Source organism: Mauremys reevesii, linkage group 7 (genome assembly GCF_016161935.1).
Source record: "Mauremys reevesii isolate NIE-2019 linkage group 7, ASM1616193v1, whole genome shotgun sequence".
In the NCBI taxonomy this organism is placed as follows: domain Eukaryota; kingdom Metazoa; phylum Chordata; order Testudines; family Geoemydidae; genus Mauremys; species Mauremys reevesii.
This window is the reverse complement of record NC_052629.1, coordinates 116,083,407-116,102,416: the sequence shown is the minus strand read 5'-3', so window position 1 is coordinate 116,102,416 and position 19,010 is coordinate 116,083,407. Positions and strand designations below refer to the sequence as shown.

The window sequence follows — 19,010 nt, the reverse complement described above, 5'->3', positions numbered from 1 at the left end:
GAGCAGTGAACACCTCAGTCCTGTATGGATCCTTCTCTCGAACCCTCCTTCACCGGGTTAACACGGAGTAGCCCTGATCCTGACGAGTGGTGCTGATTGGGTCTGAATCAGGTGGTGCAGAGATGAGTCAATAGGCGTCCAGCTGAACTGGATTAGCAGATTTTCTTCCATGGCATTCCAGAGCAGTGGTACATTCCTGGTAGGATCTATGGCCCTTATTATAGGAACAGGATACAACTGAGAGGTTGACTTCTTTGCAATGCCTCCCACTACAAATAGAGAGCCAGGCTTCAGCTTGGTAGCAAGATGCTGCTGCTTCCTTTGGTGTTATTGATTTAGACTGCCCGGAGATCTAGCAGTCAGACAATCTATTCTAGATATTCACCATAGTGTCTAGATATTCACCATAGTGTCTGAATGCCTCATTGTCTTTCATGTATTTATCCTCACAACACCACTGCAAGGTAGGGAAGTGTTGTTCCTATCATTTTACAGGTGGGAAACTGAGGCACAGCTAAATTGCAGCTGGGAGGTGTGATTCCCAGCACTGGCAGACAGACTTAAGCTAGCATGCTAAAAATGCTGCAGCACTGGTGACAGTGCAAGTCCATTGTCTGAGCTCAGACCCAGTAGACAGGTGGGTTTGGACTCAGGCAGCTAGCCCAGGCCACTACCTGCGCAGAAGCACCCACACTGCTGCATTAGCACGCTGGCTCGAGGCGGTCTCCCCAGGCTGGGAATCATATCTCCCAGCCACAACATAGGCTAAGCTCCAGACTCCCATTGGCTTCAGTGGGCATTAGGATTCTACATACCGTTAAGGAGCTGGGCCCAAAGTCCCCAGGAAGTCTGTGGCAAAGCTGGCACCCCACCACTGGCCCATCCTGCCCCCCTCAGAAAATCCTGGCCTAATCCCAGTAATACATATCATTAGTAAGAGGAAGCAGTATTTGGTGGGCTCTAATATAATAAGGCAGACATGTTATAGAGCTGATCCTGGAAGGGGTGTGTAACTTGGGAAAGTTCCTGAGGGTTTGTCTTCACTGCCACACCAACTTGAGCTATAAATTGAGTTTTGCCCCAACCTGATGCCCATCCGCACACACAAATCTCAAAGGGTCTGTCTACACTGCAATAAAACACCCACAGCTGGCCCAACTCATCTGACTGGGGGAGGGCTATACAACTGCAGTGCGGACATCCAGGCTCAGGCTGGATCCTGGGCTCTGGGACCTTCCAGCCAGTGCTCGGACTTCGATGCTGCAATTGTAAAGCCTCACGAGCCCAGGCCAGCGGACGCGGGCCAGTTGCAGTGTAGACTTGCCCTAACTTGAGTGAAGTGGTGGTTTTAGCTTGAGCTAATGGACCTGGTGGGGGTGAGAAGAAGCTCAAGTGCTGCTGATGCTGAAGCTAATCACGCGGCGGGGCTCAGACTGCCGCCTACGTTTCTCTCAGCTGCTAATCCAATCAAGTCTGTGTAGTGGTTTCATAGTGGTGCCTCTCCTCTGAGCTAGGCTAGCTCCAGTCGAGCAGCTGGAGCGCAGACACCCTGAGCTAATTGTTGGAGTGAAGACAAGTCCCGGGAGCTGGTTGGGAAATTTGTAAACTCTCAGCTGATAAAAAACTGGAAATCATTTTTTTTTGCAGAGAATGTTTGTTGATCATTTCCCTGTATTGACTGTTTTGTCTGCGGGTCATCCTCTTTTCTTTTACACACGTGGACTTCCACTGTTCCCGGTGGGTGCTCGACCCAACCCCCACCCCTGCCCCGCCCCCATTTCCCAGGGGTGCTCCAGCCCCAGAGCACCCACAGAGTCGGCGCCTATGACAAGAACCCGGTCACAAAGGACTGGCCAGGCAAGTGCACTTTGAGGCATGCTTATTCAACCCCTCTGGCACTGTAACCTACGATCAGGATACACGCACTCAGGTACATGGTTTTCTACCCTGGAATTTCTACCCTCGTTGGGGCAGGGACTGTCTTTTTGTTCTGTCTGTACAGCACCTAGGACCCTGGAGTCCTGGTCCAGAATGATGATATCCAGCTTCTATAGGGCATTTTGCATCCATAGACCTCAAAGCACTTGGCAAAGGGGATAAGTATTGTCCCCAATTTACAGGTAAGAAAACTGAGGCACAGAGAGGTCTAAGTCATTACAGGGTCCAGGTGCTCCCCTACCTGAGCTGGGGCTGAGCTGGGTTTGGAAATGCTTGGCACCGCTGAAAACTGGACCTCTTTCAGGTGCCTCCCATTTGAGCACTCAAAAATAGAAGCATCCAAAATTGAATGAACATTTCTGAAACTGTGGCCCTAAATGGTTACACTGGTGTTAGGGAAGCTACTAGCTTGATATTAACCTGGGTAAAGTATGCGGATACAAATTATGCCCCTGACCCTTCAATGGAATTCACTCACAGGGAGCCAAATCTGTATGAAGTCTTATTGAAGTCAATGGGGCCCTGCCTGGGCAAAAGGAACCATGCTAGTCGAGTCTTTCACAGGACTGGGCTGCACATTAAGATCTGTTTTAGTCTCCCTCCCCCCAACACCAAGCAATCCATCACACAGAAATGTGGTGCTGTAACTTGGGGATGTGCCAAATCCTTGACTCAGATTTTGGATCTGTACCAGCAGACCTGAGAATCTTTGCAGGCTCCCTGATAATGTAGGAATTTCAGAGTCATTTGCCACCTGCCACATACTCTAGCGCAGCGGTTCTCAAACTAGGGCCGCCGTTTGCTCAGGGAAAGCCCCTAGCAGGCCGGGCCCATTTGTTTACCTGCTGCGACCGCAGGTTCAGCTGATCGTGGTGCCCACTGGCCGCAGTTCGCCGCTGCAGGCCAATGGGGGCTGCAGGAAGTGGCCTGGGCTGAGGGACATGCTGGCCGCCCTTCCTGCAGCTCCCATGGGCCTGGAGCGGCGAACCGCAGCCAGCGGGAGCTGCTATTGGCCAAACCTGTGGAAGTGGCAGGTAAACAAACTGGCCCGCCAGGGGCTTTCCCTGAACAAGCAGCGGCCCTAGTTTGAGAACCACTGTGGACCCAGGCCTGTTTAGTGCAAGGCCTTCATTTTGAATCCCTACAGGCACCTGGACCCTGTAATGACTTAGACCTCTCTGTGCCTCAGTTTCCTTACCTGTAAAATGGGGACAATACTTATCCCCTTTGCCAAGTGCTTTGAGGTCTACAGATGAAAAATGCCCATTAACGGAACAATGTTTCCTACGAATTTCAAGACAAACCTTTCTCCTGCAGTGGTAGATTTCCAAGCTCCTGCCATCTCAGATGATTTCCCTGGGCATTCTGAATCATGGGAAGACAGCCAAAGGCATCCTCATGTGATTCCGGAGATGCTGCCTGAAACAGGGTGAAAGCTGTCAGTGCCTATGGTGTGTACAGCGGGTAGGGCTGTGCCCATCCCCTGCAACTTTGTATTAATGCTGCTCTGTCAGAAGCCAGGTGGCTTTTGTTTTTTAACCATTCAGCCTCTGCTATGGTATTTCGAGGCCATGCAAGCCACAAGCAGGAATGGGCCTCTCTGTCCAGCAGCTGTCATGGGATGTAACAATAAAGGTGGAGTGCCCCATACTGTGTGCTGAAGCGCCCAGCCTCAGATCTTTTTCCGCTGGGAGGAGCTGAAAGGTGTAGCCACAGAGGGATCTGGCAGGCTGTTCGTATTTCCAAGCCCTTTGAGGAGTTAACACACGTAAGCCACACGGATGCTTGGCCCTTGTCTTGGTGGCAGGTGCCTGGGCTGGCAAAAGCACGGAGGTGCTGCCCTAAAGCACGAAGACAATGAAAACGAACATTTCCCTTCTGCATTGGGGTGCTTCAGCAACGGAAAGCTGCAGTGTGGCTTAGTTACTGGATGCTCTGCTTGAAGTGCTTTCCTCAAGACAACGGCAGTGTATCCGAAAAGAGCCACCAGGCCTGGTGAGGGCATCCTGAGCGAGGCGGTGTTGTTTTATATGCAGCAGCTATCACTTGGAAAACTAATCACTGTTTTGATGCTGCACGTGTATGTCGAGATTTTTTTTTTTTTTTAACTATGAAGCATTCCTAGGAGCTAGGCCCTGGCTTGTAAACCCGGCTGTGAGTGATCTCTGTAGGAAAGAATGCCCCCACTACACTATACAAATTGTTTGACATGCTGATTAAACAGATTCAGAGCCTAAAAGTAAGTGGATTCAGCCCCTCCCTACTGATAACCCTGCCTTTCCTTGCAGACTAGGAGCATGAACATGCTCCAGGCTGTTGTGTGTGATGGATGAGGCCTACTTTGGTTCTTTGATGTCAGTCTGCCCTGGCTCACAGATTGATGGAGTTTTATTGACAGCCGCTCTGGCAGAAACCGTTTTGTCTAGCCAGCTCCATCAAAAGATAACAAGCTGTGGGTGCTGATACAGAAGCAGACAGTTGAGAGGGGTTGATAAAGGAAATTGGGCAGCAGTAAAGCATGAAATACTGTTGGTCAGGCTTCCTGCTGCTTTAAATGGAGCCGGGTGCTAATGTCATTGCTGAGGATTACTTGCTTGAGGGACAGTATCATTTCTTACTCTTCACTACCACCACTGATGGATGAACATACCTCACTTTTCTCATAAGCCTTCTCCACATAGTGTAACCTTGCATCACTCACTGGACAATCTCCCTTGAAAGTGGAATGTTAAAAATGCTGGTACCTTTTGTGCATGAGGTACAATGAAGTGTACTTTGACTTCTACAGAGACGTTTGGCTCGGCTCACTGTTACAGTCCATAAACTATAAACAATGCAATGACCATGCAAATGCAATACCAAAAAGGCAAATATTAATGCCTATGTATGTATGTAATCCTTTCACACACATACAACAGTAACATTTCTGTGACTATGGGACAATGAAAATACCATATTATCTATGTGGTAACACTTAGAAGCCCTGGTTGTTGACCAGAAACCCACTGTGCTAGGCGTTGTATATAGGACAGAAAGATGGTCCCTGCCCCTAAAAGTTTCCAATCTACGTGCACCTTTTCTCAGCGGAAGCTGAACAGCTATGCAGCCCAACAGGAAGGATGGGTCTTGTTTTTTGGAAACTGCGTGTACAGACAGGTAAACTCATTCCCTCCCAGCATATTTTAAATCTGTCTCGAGTTGTTTGGGAGTTCTGACGTAATTCATTCTTCCTTAATGTGTCAAATTAGGAAGTTATGAGACCTGTCAGAGTTAAAGTGCCGTTAAGACTGGAGATATTTTTTTAATCAAAATGAGGGATCTCCTGCTATTTTTTAAACTCTAATTTCCTCATCACCCCCATCCTAGGATAAATAATTAAAGGAGACAATCAAGAAACGAAGTTTTCCAACTGAAAACTACTCATTTTCTCCTTAAAAAAAAAAAAAAGATTCAGTGTCGTATTTAAGTACAGATGAGAATGTTAATAAAAGAGTTAGTGTGCTGGGAATGTTCGCCACTTAAAATTGTGTGATTTAACAAGACGCTCTGGTTGATCCTGCAGCAGGTGGAATCCGAAGGCTGTTCTGCTTTGTAAACCTATGAAGTGGAAGAAGCAGTTTACTGACGGAGCCCTTTAGGAGCTGTCGATCTTTTGTATCCAGCACGTACAGGAGCGGAGTTTCATTAATTGGTTCTAATGACAATGTGAGATCTATCCTGAGCATGCCTGTTAAGAACATTGGAAAGACTTATCAAAGAAAATATGAACAGTGGACTTTAAGACAGGCTTGCTTTGATCTTTGACATACTCTTCCCTCGATGAGCTGGTTTCTCTCTCCTCGGCACCTGACTCTCTACTAGCGGTGGAAGCAATAGTAAAGTGCTTTTTTTGTTGCCTGGTTAGTTCCCCCCCCCATCATAAATTATCTAGGAAAAACATATACACAAACTGCTACAAATGTCTCAACTCTGCAAACAATGCTAGAGTCTAGTGCAGAGGTTTTCAACCTGGGGGTCCGCACGCTATGTCTAACGGGTCTGTGAAAGGTTGTCGTTACCATAGAACTGTGGTTTTCAACCTGTGGTCCGCAAACTGCTTGGGGTTCACAGACTACGTCTAAGATTTCCAAGGGGGTCCACACCTCCATTCAAAAATACTAGGGGTTTGCAAATGAAAAAAAGGTTGGAAACCACTCGTCTAGCGCCATTAATATTGTGACTCTCCTGTTCCCATACAAATTACTCAGTCTGCAGAAGCCTGTGTTAAAAACCAGACAGCACAACATTTGAGAGAGTTGACTTGGAGGAGACAAGTCTCAGTATGCAGCTGTGTCCTGTTTAAATCCATGATAACTGCAGATGTGTAGCGCCTCCTGCTGAAGAGAATTTAATGTGCTTTATAAGTTACATACGGGAATCGTGTCACCTGGTTTGAGCCTAGAGATGAGTAAAATGTTGCATAGTGCAAAACACTGCACAACACTTCAGTGCTAACCGCGTGAGAAAACTCTCTCCACCACTGAGTGTACATGGGGTAAGCAAAATGCAGTTATTCAAACTGAAATCTGGCTACACCACCAGGGCTAACCTTTAACTTTGCAAAAGGTGTCAGGATTTTTTGAACGAGGAATACATCCCTCAGTATTAACATCTGATCACGCAAATAGCTCCTTCGAGTGCCTTCTAAGGCCATGCTAGGACGCTGGTTAAGCACCAACTTAGAAAGAGAAATACCCTCTACAACTTCCTGCAATCCCCTGGATAAAGGACTGGCAGCCAAGTACTTTAGTTTGTGAGATCAGAAAATAGCCAGTGGCAGTACTGGCTGCAGGTACCACTGCATAACAAGGCTACCAAGGTGATCCAGTTGGTAATGATATTGCTCATGAAGACGTTAGCGAACAAGGAGGTTAACTGATACCAGTTGATGCAGGAAGAATAACTTGTTCAAAACCCAAGCACCATTTAAAATGCTGAGACGAATCCATACCGAAGCTCTTGCTCCAACAGCAGGAGAGGGGGAATACGTTGTCAAATAATATTGCTGGAAAAGTATACATAAAACAGCCACAGCTAGATATGTTTAGAAGAAGGGAGGATTACAGGATAAGTGACAAGCTGGGAGTTGCGGTGTTGAGGCAAAGTGGCCTTTTCCTGCTTATTAATTCTTATGTCTTCACAGATTTCATCAAATAAGTTGTGTTCAGGAAACTGCTCCTTGTTTATTACAGTGGAATCCTGTTAACTAGGCTGCCCCAGAAGACAGTGTTTCAGCCCCCTGAAGTCAAACTTACAATTAACAGTCACCACAGTAGCAGTAATGCTGCTGAAGAGCCCATCCGGAGAGGCCCAGGAAGTTGGGAGGAAGCACTGCCAGAGTCACAGCTCAGAGCCCGGCCACTGGCACATGGCTCAGTGGGCCAGCAGCCAATATAGCTGTGAAAGTGGAAGGGACAAAACAACAGCTAGTGTAAGACAGCAGGAAAGCCAGTGATCCTCATCCTGCACGTATCCCCGCAGAGGAGGATTCAAAGCCGACAGAGGAGCCCAGTCAGAACAAGCGTGAGACAAACACCAGAAATCCCACGCGTCACTAAATCATTAAGCAGGATGATCATCCGCTTTAAACGCTGCCACTAAGAACCAGCACCGCCGGGTCTCTCTCGGTCCCCTGGAAAATGCCTATCATTATTATTTATTGTTTCTATTACTGTAGCACCTGCGGCCCCAGTCAGAGACCTGGACCCCATCGTGCCAGGTGCTGAACAGAGAACAAAAAGACGGTCTGTGTGTACACGTGAACAGATGGATACAGGCAGATGGGCGACTACAGCGAAACACTGAGACCATATTGTCTACAGTAGTCAAGACAGACCCGGGGTGGGGGGAAGGGCTGTAACAAGCAGAGTGAGCAATGTGATGGCAGCAAATGTCACGGGAGTCCACGGTTTCGGGGGTGGGTGGGGTTTCCTGAGGAGGGGATCAGCTCAACGGAAAGAAAAGAGAAGTGAAGAGCGGGTGGGGGACAGGGTAGAGGAGAAGAGGGTAGGAGAAGAGTGACGCTGAGGTGAAGAGATGAGGGAGGGTTGGAGCAGACTGTCCATCAGCACAGGGCAGAGAATGCCTGAAATTCCAACAGCTTTGCCCGGAATGCACAGAGGTGCGATATCCAGTAGCCTCTGCTTTGGCTGCTCCTGTTCCTGTGGGCTGGAGTTTATGCAGATTTCCCGGTTACCTCAAGCATAACGCACAGGGACTTCTTGAGCTGCTCATGCATCACTAATGGTCAAGGGGCGAGCTCGAGAGTAGGAGGCATCACACGTTGCGAGAGCCTGGGCAGCTTCTCAAGAGGGGCCAACCTTCCCTTGCAAGTCCCTGCCACCACCCATTGCTGGGGCAACCACCACAAGTGATTATATTTAAAAGTAATCATCCACGGCTGTTCCTCTCACCCCTTTTCCTCTGTTCTCCTCAGGACAACTCCTTCACCTGCCCGCCCATTGGCTCTGCTTCAGCAGCAGGCCACAGGGCCTTCCCCTTCTCTCTCCCACTCCCTTGTGCTCAGCAGCCTGCCAGCAGGAGATCCATGCTTCTGTTCCCTCTGCACGCAGCAGTGCATTCTCCCCTCACAACACTGATCCACCTTGCTCCCCTTTCCTGCCTTATGCACTTGGTTCCGCACTTCTCCAGTCAGTGCAACTACTCCCTAGCTAAGCTCTACTCTTCTTCCCACCCTTGCAGAGGTTGCTCAGCTCCTGGGTTTCTCTTCAGTTGGAGGCTGTAGTGGTAGCCTCTTACTCAAATGGTAAGAACAGTTCCTAGAGAAGGCAGCTATTTATCACCTCCTGACAACAGCAGCAACTCTTTTGCTTTTCTTTCCCTTCCTCCTTTTCGGGAATATTTATAGAAGATCTTTGATGCTATTAATACTTAGCTGATCTACTATCAGAACTGGCCATTAGTTTTACTAGCTATTTGTTCGTGGTCTATTTTGAGATCCTTTTGACTAGTCTGGGGTTATTTTACATCAGTGCACTGTTCGTTTAATCGCGTTCAGTGAAGCGGGATCTCTAGGTACAATAAGACATTACAGAAAAATACTCATGGCACTTACAGAGTGTCCCTTTTCTGAACTTTACTGTAACATACTTCAGAAAACATCACATAGATCAGTCTGAACTAAAGATCAATTGACTCCAATTCTGTAAGCTCACTCGACTGAGGCCTGGTCTACACTACAGAGTTAAGTTGACATAAGGCAGCTTATGTCGACTTAATTATGGCAGTGTACACACTACAGCCTTGCTCCCGCCGATGTAAGTGCCCTACTACACCAACACAACTCCACCTCCACGAGAGGCGTAGGGCTTCTGTTGGCGTAGCTAGGATTCAGTGTCTGTGGAGTCACTGCATTACTTACATTGGATGGTGGCTATCATTCTGGTCAATCTCATGGCTCCAGACAAGAAACCGGGGCTGTCACCAGGGTGGGTGGGGGGGTTCCAGCTAGAGCCTGACTGCGCCCAGGGTCCCCATTGCCAGCCATGCTGCAGCTGCCCTGCTCTTCGCTCGGAGCCCAGCTTCCCTCCGAGCCCCAGCTCCCCACTCAGCTGCTGCCTGCACCCCTCAGCTCCCTGCTGCCCGGAGGCTCCCTGCTTGGACCCCCAGCTGCTGCCCAAAGTATCTCCACTCCCTGCAGAGAGCCCAGGTGCTGCCTGGAGTCTCCTGGCTCCCCACTGTCTCTTCTTTAAAGCTACTGTGTTATCAAGAAATCTTAAAAATAATTTAAACAGCTTCTTTAGTTTGAAGTCTATTGTAAGTTAAATATTGAATTTTAAAATTGCTGAAACAAATTTAAAGATTTCAGACAGATATGGGGTAACCAAGAGAGGATATGTTCCTAATTCAACTTAATGGAAGGAAATCCTTGCAATTTGTAACTAGAGTTTAGAATAGCACAGGTGTTAAAGCTCATTTAGACAAACAACATGAGCCCGCACCGGTTCGGGAAAAGAGGGGTTAAGCCCCCCTAATTCCCCTTAATCTACTTAAACTAACTAAACTAACCATTTTAACTATATACACTAAATACAATAAGAACCAGAGATAAGCTAGGGCTGTGGAGGTCAAAGGAGTACTCCACTGTTCCAACGGCCGTCACGGGCGGTAAGAAGGAACTGAGGAGCGGACGGGTCGGCTGGGGTATATATCTAGCGCTATAGCGGCGCCACTCCAGGGGGCGCCCAGCCGACCCACCGGAGTTGCTAGGGTAAAAATCTTCCGAAGAGCCGTGCACGCGCGGCGCGCACACCTAACTGGAATGGATAGGAGCAATCACTTGAAGAAGAACTAGTACATTTCATATTCCGAGAAACTGAAACAATGCAAACTGCAAAATATCAAGTCATTAAGATGAGCATATAGTCTCTCTGCTTTTATTTCAGAACATCAAACTACATGCAAAGTTTAATACAACATATAAAGAAATACAAGTCTTTCAAAATAAAAAAAAACCTAAATCAGATTTACTACTGAAAATATACAAGAGCAGTTCTGATAAAGATTAATCAAACACGCCCTTTCTTCATACTTTAACAAAAAAAAAATATTTGAATTTTTAAAAATAAATATTTCAATGTATGTTCAGGATTAGATGTATAGTTTCTTGGAGGTAAATTTTCATCCAAACATATCTAGTTTAAGAAAGCAGCTCTAGTAACACAATCTTAGAAAGCAATTATTGAAGCAAGTCATTTGATTTTAGAAAAATTTTGTTTAATTAATAATCCTCATTAACTGCACAATTCATAAATACAGATGATGATGCAAAAAAATGCAAAGGGAATTTTTATTTATAAATGTAATTAATTCCAATGGTTGCCTCTTAATATACTAAATATGTGAAAATCAGTGCAATCTGAACAATTTCCAAACAAACACACCAATCCAGTAATACTCAGTGGAGTATACATTCATTTCTACTTTGTAGCTTCCTTTAGTAAAAAGAACTAACAATAAATCTTTGGTACTACAATAAAACATACTGAAACCTCCAATAATTAATATAGACAAAAACACACGGCGTTAAACATTGTAAATATTCACATTCATGCTGTAAAATGTTAATCAACTTCATTTTTCTAAATTAAGAACAACCTCACTTAAGGTGCCACCATAGCTTGAAACTAAGTACAGTGGGGTTTATCTGTTTGCACTGAAGCCAACAGGAGTTTTGGTACTGACCTTTATGGGTGCAGATAGAGGCCAAATATGATCAAAACACAGTGACAGAAGGATCTATTTAGTAAAATGTGTTAGAATTGACTTGTGAAACTTTTTTGTAGTGAGTGCACCGAAAAACTTCATAAGAAAGCATACAAAACTATTTAAATATCATCTCCTCTAAAATACAAGGTGAAGGGTTTAATATTGAAAGATCTCTCATTCTAGGCTGAATGTGTTGTTTTGAGATAGCTAAAATCGAACACTGGTTAACAACAACTCACAGAATTTAAGACAGTCCCTATACAAATGTGTTCTTTGTTTGCAAGATCTCATTCAGTGATTATTATTTATTTTTACAGTATGTGTGCTATTATCAGTGCAAGACCACATGACTTGATATTAGAATAATGCAGTGCAATTTCTCTCTCTCTCGGGACAAAGAGAGTGAGTAAATCTTAACATGATAGGAATGTTTCAAAACAAATATTGAAAACACATGTTTGACCAAGACAGGATTCCTCTATGTACAGCAAATCTAGAAAAAGCAGCATATCCTGTTTGTGCATATTTGCATTTTACTAAGTACAGTACAACTACTTCAAAAGAAAGGAAAGTCTACTAAATTTAACAAAACAGAAATACAAATACAGTCTGAATGAAAGAAAAACAAGTGGCCAAAAATATATATTTTTTTCCAACAAGGAAACTAAACTGAGAATGTACAAAGCCAAAAAAGGAAGGAGCACCATGTTTAGTAATCAAGGCAACCATTTTCCTCATTTTGAGTAATAATGGCTCAATTTGAAAGCATTAGAAACAAACTGAAAATGACCAGCAGATGTGGTGCTTCTGCAAGGCTTCTGCCCATCCATCTCCCTGCTTAGACCACTTCCCAAACTCAGACTACAAAGTATGAGTTTTTACAGGGTGCAGTTAATGTCTTCTACGTCCACCTTCAAAAGCATGATGCTCTCTGTGAGCTAAGGGGGGAAAAAAGGAAAAACTCAACTTTTACATTGACTATATGAACAAGTACTAAGTAAAAAGATGCTAGGGGATGGAGATTTGGGGACTGAGGTATATTTTAATGGATAAAAAGTATTCCTATTGTTTCTTTTACTGTTAGTAAGAAATAGTCTGTTTCAATTAAGGCATTAAGCTTTTTGTTACAAATGCCTGTACACTTAAGGCATAATGCAAGATCTAACATGACTGTACTTACGAGCCTGAGCCTGCAACCCTTACTCATCTGGATGTGAGTTGCTATATCAGGTCCTAAGTAAATTTCAGTTTTTTTGTGCTGCAGCTTGATCCAAAACTCCCATTGACTTCTATGGGCTTTGGATCAGACCCCTGGAGGGATTCCCCCCATTCTCTTCTCCTTCCCAGACCAGCACCATGAATTAGCAAAATAGCACTCCGACTTCAAAGGCAAGAATTTCATCCAGAGTCCTTACCTGGAAAGGCTTACAGTTTAAATTAAGATGAGAACAAGAGAAGACAATAATAAGGGTGAGTGGTAAGGGAGGACAAGAGAAAAGATAACCATTTCTACTAGTGTGTTTATATAGAGCTTAGCAGAAGGCCCCCCCAATCCTGACTGTAGTTGCTACAACAATACCAATAAATATATTACCGGTACTTAACAATAACTCACAATCTTGAGGGTTATGTGGCATTTTTTTATTATTTCATTTGCAGACAAAAAAAAAATCCTTGTAAATCTGACAAACCAATTTGTTAAAACTTAACTACGAAAGCCATCCTCGCTATTTCGTACAGAGGGAAAAAAAAGTTCCAATAATTAGAAAGTAAAAAATCCTCATGAAACAAGAGATACTAAATTTCGGAATGCTAAAAATTCAGTCAGTCACTTAACAAGGTTATCCTATAGCATACATCTCAACTATGACGACTTTCGCTAACAAAACCTGGAAATCCTGCTATGAGGAAATAAACTGACAAGATACTTACGCTTATAAAACACTGCTTTAAAGGAGGTGTGCGGCAGAAGTTCATAGATCTTTTCTAAAACCGTGGCTTCACTTGCCAAAGATGCATTCACATTCCAAACTTGAACAACATCTTCACGGTCACGAACACTAACACTAACCCCTATTACTTCGTCATCTGTATAGAGGAAGAAGCGTTGAAAAAACAATCAGTTTTTTAAAAAGGGAGAAGAGAGTCTATACCGGCTAGTTATGCTACTGTGGAACATTTTTTACAAAAAAAATCAAACATGAAATGAAAAAATGAAAAAGAGCAGTCTAGAATGAAGGGAATACTAGTGTAGAAACCATATGTATGCTTACTTGCAGCAGTTATTGTAAATAGTACTTCAGAGTGAAATGGTGCAGTTCATAAACAATCTATAGCTATGGCTTTAATTCTTTGTTGCAGTAATATAAGGAACTTATGCTGAGGGACTGAAAAATGTGTCACCACGATGTGGGAAGCTTTATTTTTCAAAGTGTGATGGAGACTGAGACAGTAACGTTTCCAGAATGTAAGCTTCAATAGGGCTGCCACACAGTTTTCTCAAGCAGCAGCAGAATGAAATTAACAAGTCTATGGTCAGTTTCACACAGCTGCTACCAGTATTCAGACCTCTGTGCTCTACTGCTGAATCACTGATATTGGGACAGAATTCTGCACACAGAATTACATATAAATGGCATACATGCTTTTTCACTTCCTGATGTCAGCTTAACTAAGCATAAGACTGAACAGACACAGATTTTAAAAGTTTCTTACTGTGGAAGGATGTGGGTCACCTTTATTCTGTTTCCTATAATGCTGAAAGTTGTGCAAGCAGTCAGAGAAGTATATTATCTGTGATACTAGCTCAACAAACCCTTGCTGGAAAAAATTCAAGACAACAACCAAGCCAAACACACCAAAAAGATGCGCAAATACTTCTTTTCTGCTCTACTGTACTGATCAGGCTGGAGAGAAATTCCCTGTTTGAAAGGTCTTTGTTGAACTGCATTATGGAGTTAAGAAACCAAGTTCTTTTTTACTGAACGATAAATCAGAAATGGAACTACTTCAAAATGTAATATTCAGGGCATTAAATAAACATATGTCTAACCAGATGTTTGTGTTTAGGACATATAAATGTAGTTATAAAGGTATCTTTTTATCATTCCTTGATCAAACAGAAAAGTTAGCTTAGTAACAATTTTTGAGCATTTATTTCCTAGTTCAATGGACTGACAAGTTAGCCAAGCATTTGCCTTCTCCAGTAACTATGGACAATTCCTGTAACTCAGCCTTATATTCTGAAACAGACACAGACCTCTACCAGTGTTTGATGACTGGAATATGTAAAATGTGATTATATGTCTTGGGCAAGATTACACTCACAAGCCCTCTGTAGTCCATTCCCAAATAAAGCATGCAATCTCAAGTATATTTTTAGGGACTAGAGTTAATTTGAAAACATGGTAATTCAATTATTGCATCTGAACAATATCATTTATTGAGTGAATTTAGTTGTTCCACTTAACAGGCAACATATTTTAAGTACAAATTTTGTGTAAAATCAGCACTAACAACTAGTTTGAATCAAGTGATATCAAATGAGGAAAAGGGTGGTCCACTGGTTAGGGTGCTAACCTAGCACTCAGGAGAGCCTAGGTCATTCCCAGCTCTGCCACAGAATTCCTTTGTGACCCTGGGCAAATCATTTAACCTCTCTGTGCCTCCATTCCTTATCTGTTAAATGGGAAAACAGTACTTCCTTACCCCACAAAGGTGTTGCAAGGATTGTGTCCCCCTTGCTCTATGGAAGATGGGGTAAGTGGGGTGCAGGAGCAAGGGGAAAGGGGACACCCTGACATTAGCCCCCCTCTTCCTTCTCTCCCCCCCCTGCACAGCAAGCAGGAGTCTCGGGGAGCAGCTCCAAGCAGAGGGCAGAAGCAGCACATGGCAGTGGGGGGGATGAACAGCTGCAATTGCTAGCTTGCTGGGAGCTGCTGCACAGGCAACTTAGGGGAACGGGGAGCTGATAGGGGGGCTGCTGGTCCACTCTCGTTCCAACCACCCACCAGCAAGCTCCAAGGGGCTGCTCTTCCTGCAAGCAGTGGACAAAGCAGGCGGCTACCAAACAACATTAGAAGGGAGCATTGGGCAACTTTAAATGAGCATGTTCCCTAATTGATCAGCAACGAAACAACAAAATGACGTTAACCAGGGTGACTTTAAGTGAGGAGTTACTGTATGCTGTGCCAAAAGTTTTAAGTGTTGAACGTTTTAATATTTTGAACAAGAACCTACTGCTTGGGACAGGGGCTTAAAATAAATCTAAAGAAATAAAGCACTGTAAGAAAATGATCTCTTTACCTGCTGCAGAGCAATCTGTAAACTGTTCCCCAATAGTTGCCAGCAATAACTCTTTCCAAACTGCAGACTAACAAGAACAAAAAATCAGTTATTATTCTAGGTTATTGATCTTTCAGTGTATGTGTTAGGTTTGCTTGCTAAGTCTTGAGGGCAGTTTCTGAGGCTGTGTGTTACAAGTACATCTTATATTATATTCTTTCTTTCCACAGAGTTGGAGAAAAAAATTATAACACTTAGAATAAGTAGCATAACTTCACATTCTTCTATTAAATGTTTAAATATAAATTTACCTTCTCTAAATTTTTGTCTGGGATTCAACCTAAATAGATTCATTAATGTAAAGTACAAAAGTAGATTTCTCTCAAGTATTTCTCCTGCTTATGCAAGATAAAAGACCATTAAACTACATTTGTGAACACTTCTTTCTATAAAAAATAAGTACTATTCATTTTAAGAAAAGAACCAATCTGTACTAGAAAAACTGATGAATTTATATTTAAATCTCATGTCTTGATTTTCCTTTGACTATGAAAAAAGTTTCTTTCAACAAATTCAAATGCTAACTAGAGAATTATAATAATAATGAAAAAAAGTCTATCACACAGTTGTCTTTGGCTATGTTAGACAGATGATACTGTTATTTCCTTTTTGACATTTGTTACTATCTAAGCCAAAAGAGCATTCAAAACTTGGAATCCTGTTGCTGATCATATGCAACTCTGGGCTAATAAATTCAATAATATGCTCCAAGGTGTGTGCTTACAGGGAAATAATATTTCTGGAGCATATGGCAACATCTATCTTTGTCTATACAGCCATAATGACTTTTGCATATGCTGCTTTTAAACAAACCTCACTATTATTTCAATTTAGTTTGTGCTTTTTAGTACTATTAAAAATGGTAAGAAATTAAAACAAAATAAGTTTAAAACCACAAAGCACAAACACAATGAGCCAAGAAAAAATTCACTTTGTTTCTGAACATTCTTATCCGCCTTTAAGGATGCAAAGAATTGGATAAAACATTTCATTGGTTCATTATCAGCCAATACAAGGTCCTGTATCACTCTATAGTAGGGAAAGATAAATTGGAGGTCATGCAACAACGTGCAGTCTGAAGATGTCAATCTGACAATCTTTGACATGATCTATTTTTTCTGTCAATGGAGCGATTCATACATGAATGTAGAGACTGATCCTGCAAACTCTTATTACCAGCACAGAGCATAAGCCACCAGGCATAAACACACTACTGTGAGTTGTCCTATGGTCTTGTGTGTAGGAAGCATTTCATCCAGTAAAAAATGTTTGCAGGATCTGGCTTAGGAGAATAAAAAGCACATTAGTTGGTGTGTTGAAAAACTAACATTATTATGCAGTACCTTTTAGTACTTATGGCAGTGAAGAACAGGACTGGCTAGAAATAGGCACAGTGTGATCCTCACTATTTCGGACCTACTCCTAAAACACTTATGTAGAGGAGTATTGTTATGCACAAGTAGTTCTACTGGGGCTACTCACATGTGTCAGTTTTGCAGGACTGGGCAATCTTTGCTGCTCCAGCTATTATTAACTATTAACTTTCAATCATAACAACAATTGCTAAATTTTATCTTGCGTATCCGTAAGTGAATAAATCAAGTCTTGAGATGGAAGTTAAAAATTACCAAAATAGTATGTCTGCCAAGCGGAGATGCTATATGAAACCTTTAACTACAGCTTTTATTTAATTAATAAATTATTGTCAAATATTGTTATAAGCAAAAAATCAAGTATGGAATTATCTACACTAACAAATTTTCTCACCTTCTTAACATAAAAGGTGTTAGACTTTATAATGGTGCACTGGCATCAATCAACACAGTTCAATAACCAAACTAAGAACTCCACAAAAGGAGTTTTTATAAAGAAAATTGTCATCATTTTATATATGGAGATTAAGCTGAAACCCTGACTAGTTATTTCCAGATAGAAATTGACATTACATACCGTACTTTCTTTAGGGACCTTCATTTTCCATATACCTCCTTTGGCATTGCTTTCCTCTTCCCTGGTTGTGGGAAATATGTCAAAGAAAACAAACCATTCAAATCCACATGTAGGTAAAGTTTACATACAATGTGCTTTTCATAGTATGATACAAATTGAAACTTATTTATGGGGTTAATTTTTCCAGGACACTCCCATTTAAAATCCGAGCACTAATTCCAGGTAACAAGGCTTGTGCTAGGAATTCTGACACCAGAGAGAAATCATTCATTGTTCATGTGAAGCACACCTGTCGACATCCAATCCCTCTCCTACGTTGTGTCTCTTAGGAAATGATTCTATTTTCCCTGGTCACAGGGCACCTTTGAAATGGCTGCAAATTCTTAGCGAGCACATGACCACAAAACATTTTGTGGTTTATTGTGGTAACCTCATATTTTGGCATTTCATTTCTTCTCAGGTTCTTGCTAGTGAACACAGGAGCTTGTGCATATTTCAGTTAAGTTCTGTGATCACTGGAAATTAATTGTCCTTCAAAAAAAAAAAATCAAGTGACAACACTTTTAAACCATGCTTCATAATGCTTCAGTTATTAGTTACAGCCTTTTCCAATTCATTCTGTTGCAGCTAATTTATAAACTTGAATTGGTGTTTTCAGTCACGGCTCCACAAAAGAAAAAGTCTAAGAACCAGTTTTTAAAAAGGTATCCACTAATATGTTCAATGTACAACGTCTGAACTGCTGAAAATTGTTTGCAGCCTCTAAATACTCCCCAGCCAAAACGGGCTCCCATCAATGGGGGTGGGTGTTGAGGGAAGGCTTGGGACATAAATCAAGGAAAGCACATTTTTAAACACCAATAAAAATACATTGGTATTTATATAAGCATGGCCATAATTAGCCAAAAACCACATTTTAAACCCTAACTAATCTGAGAATCTCAACAAGACCCTTGTTTCCTGTGCAATAATTTATTAATACTTACTAAGACGAGTGACTTAGTGATGAGATCAACATTGCACATTCCTTCCCTTAAATACAGTACACTGAATTTCTTTGACAGAGGAGTTTTAAAATAGACCTGCATCATCTTCAGAGAAGGTCTTTGAAGTGCACCCCCCTCAAAATCACTGACCAAATCAAAACTAAAAATAGAGAAGAACAAAAACAGTAAGTTCCCTCGCTCATCCTTTGACATTGTCAATGAAGAGATCAAGACTGGTGTCCACATATCCCAATGTCGACATTTACTTAAAACCAATTTAACCTACACTGTTCAGCAGTAATATCTTTTAAAAGGAGTTCTTGTGCTTACTTGCTAGTCACTTGAACCTACAGTAGTTTGTCAAAATTCAGTGAAACATTTTATGGTCTATTGTTAATATGTAAAGAACTGTAATTCGATCATAAGCCAAACTAATAAGAAACCGTGCAAATAAGTAGCAAGCCTACTCAGAAGGTTCCTAATCCATCTAACTAAAATGTGCATGAACTATATAAATGGGAAGAG

At 42.5% G+C, this 19,010-nt stretch overlaps 1 protein-coding gene across 3 annotated transcripts in view; it reads right to left on the bottom strand.

Annotated features, from left to right (window-relative positions):
* Nucleotides 1–10,691: 10,691 nt before the first annotated feature.
* EIF4E3 (eukaryotic translation initiation factor 4E family member 3) overlaps nt 10,692–19,010 on the bottom strand; it is a 63,257-nt gene continuing 54,938 nt past the window's right edge. For all 3 annotated transcript variants that reach the window (XM_039481065.1, XM_039481064.1, XM_039481063.1), the window contains exons 4-7: nt 17,500–17,560; nt 15,511–15,577; nt 13,138–13,293; nt 10,692–12,143 (exon numbers count right to left, since the gene is read on the bottom strand). In XM_039481065.1, the coding sequence (XP_039336999.1) occupies nt 12,097–12,143; nt 13,138–13,293; nt 15,511–15,577; nt 17,500–17,560 (331 nt within the window). In that variant the 3' untranslated portion in view covers nt 10,692–12,096. The remainder of the gene's footprint in view (nt 12,144–13,137; nt 13,294–15,510; nt 15,578–17,499; nt 17,561–19,010) is intronic.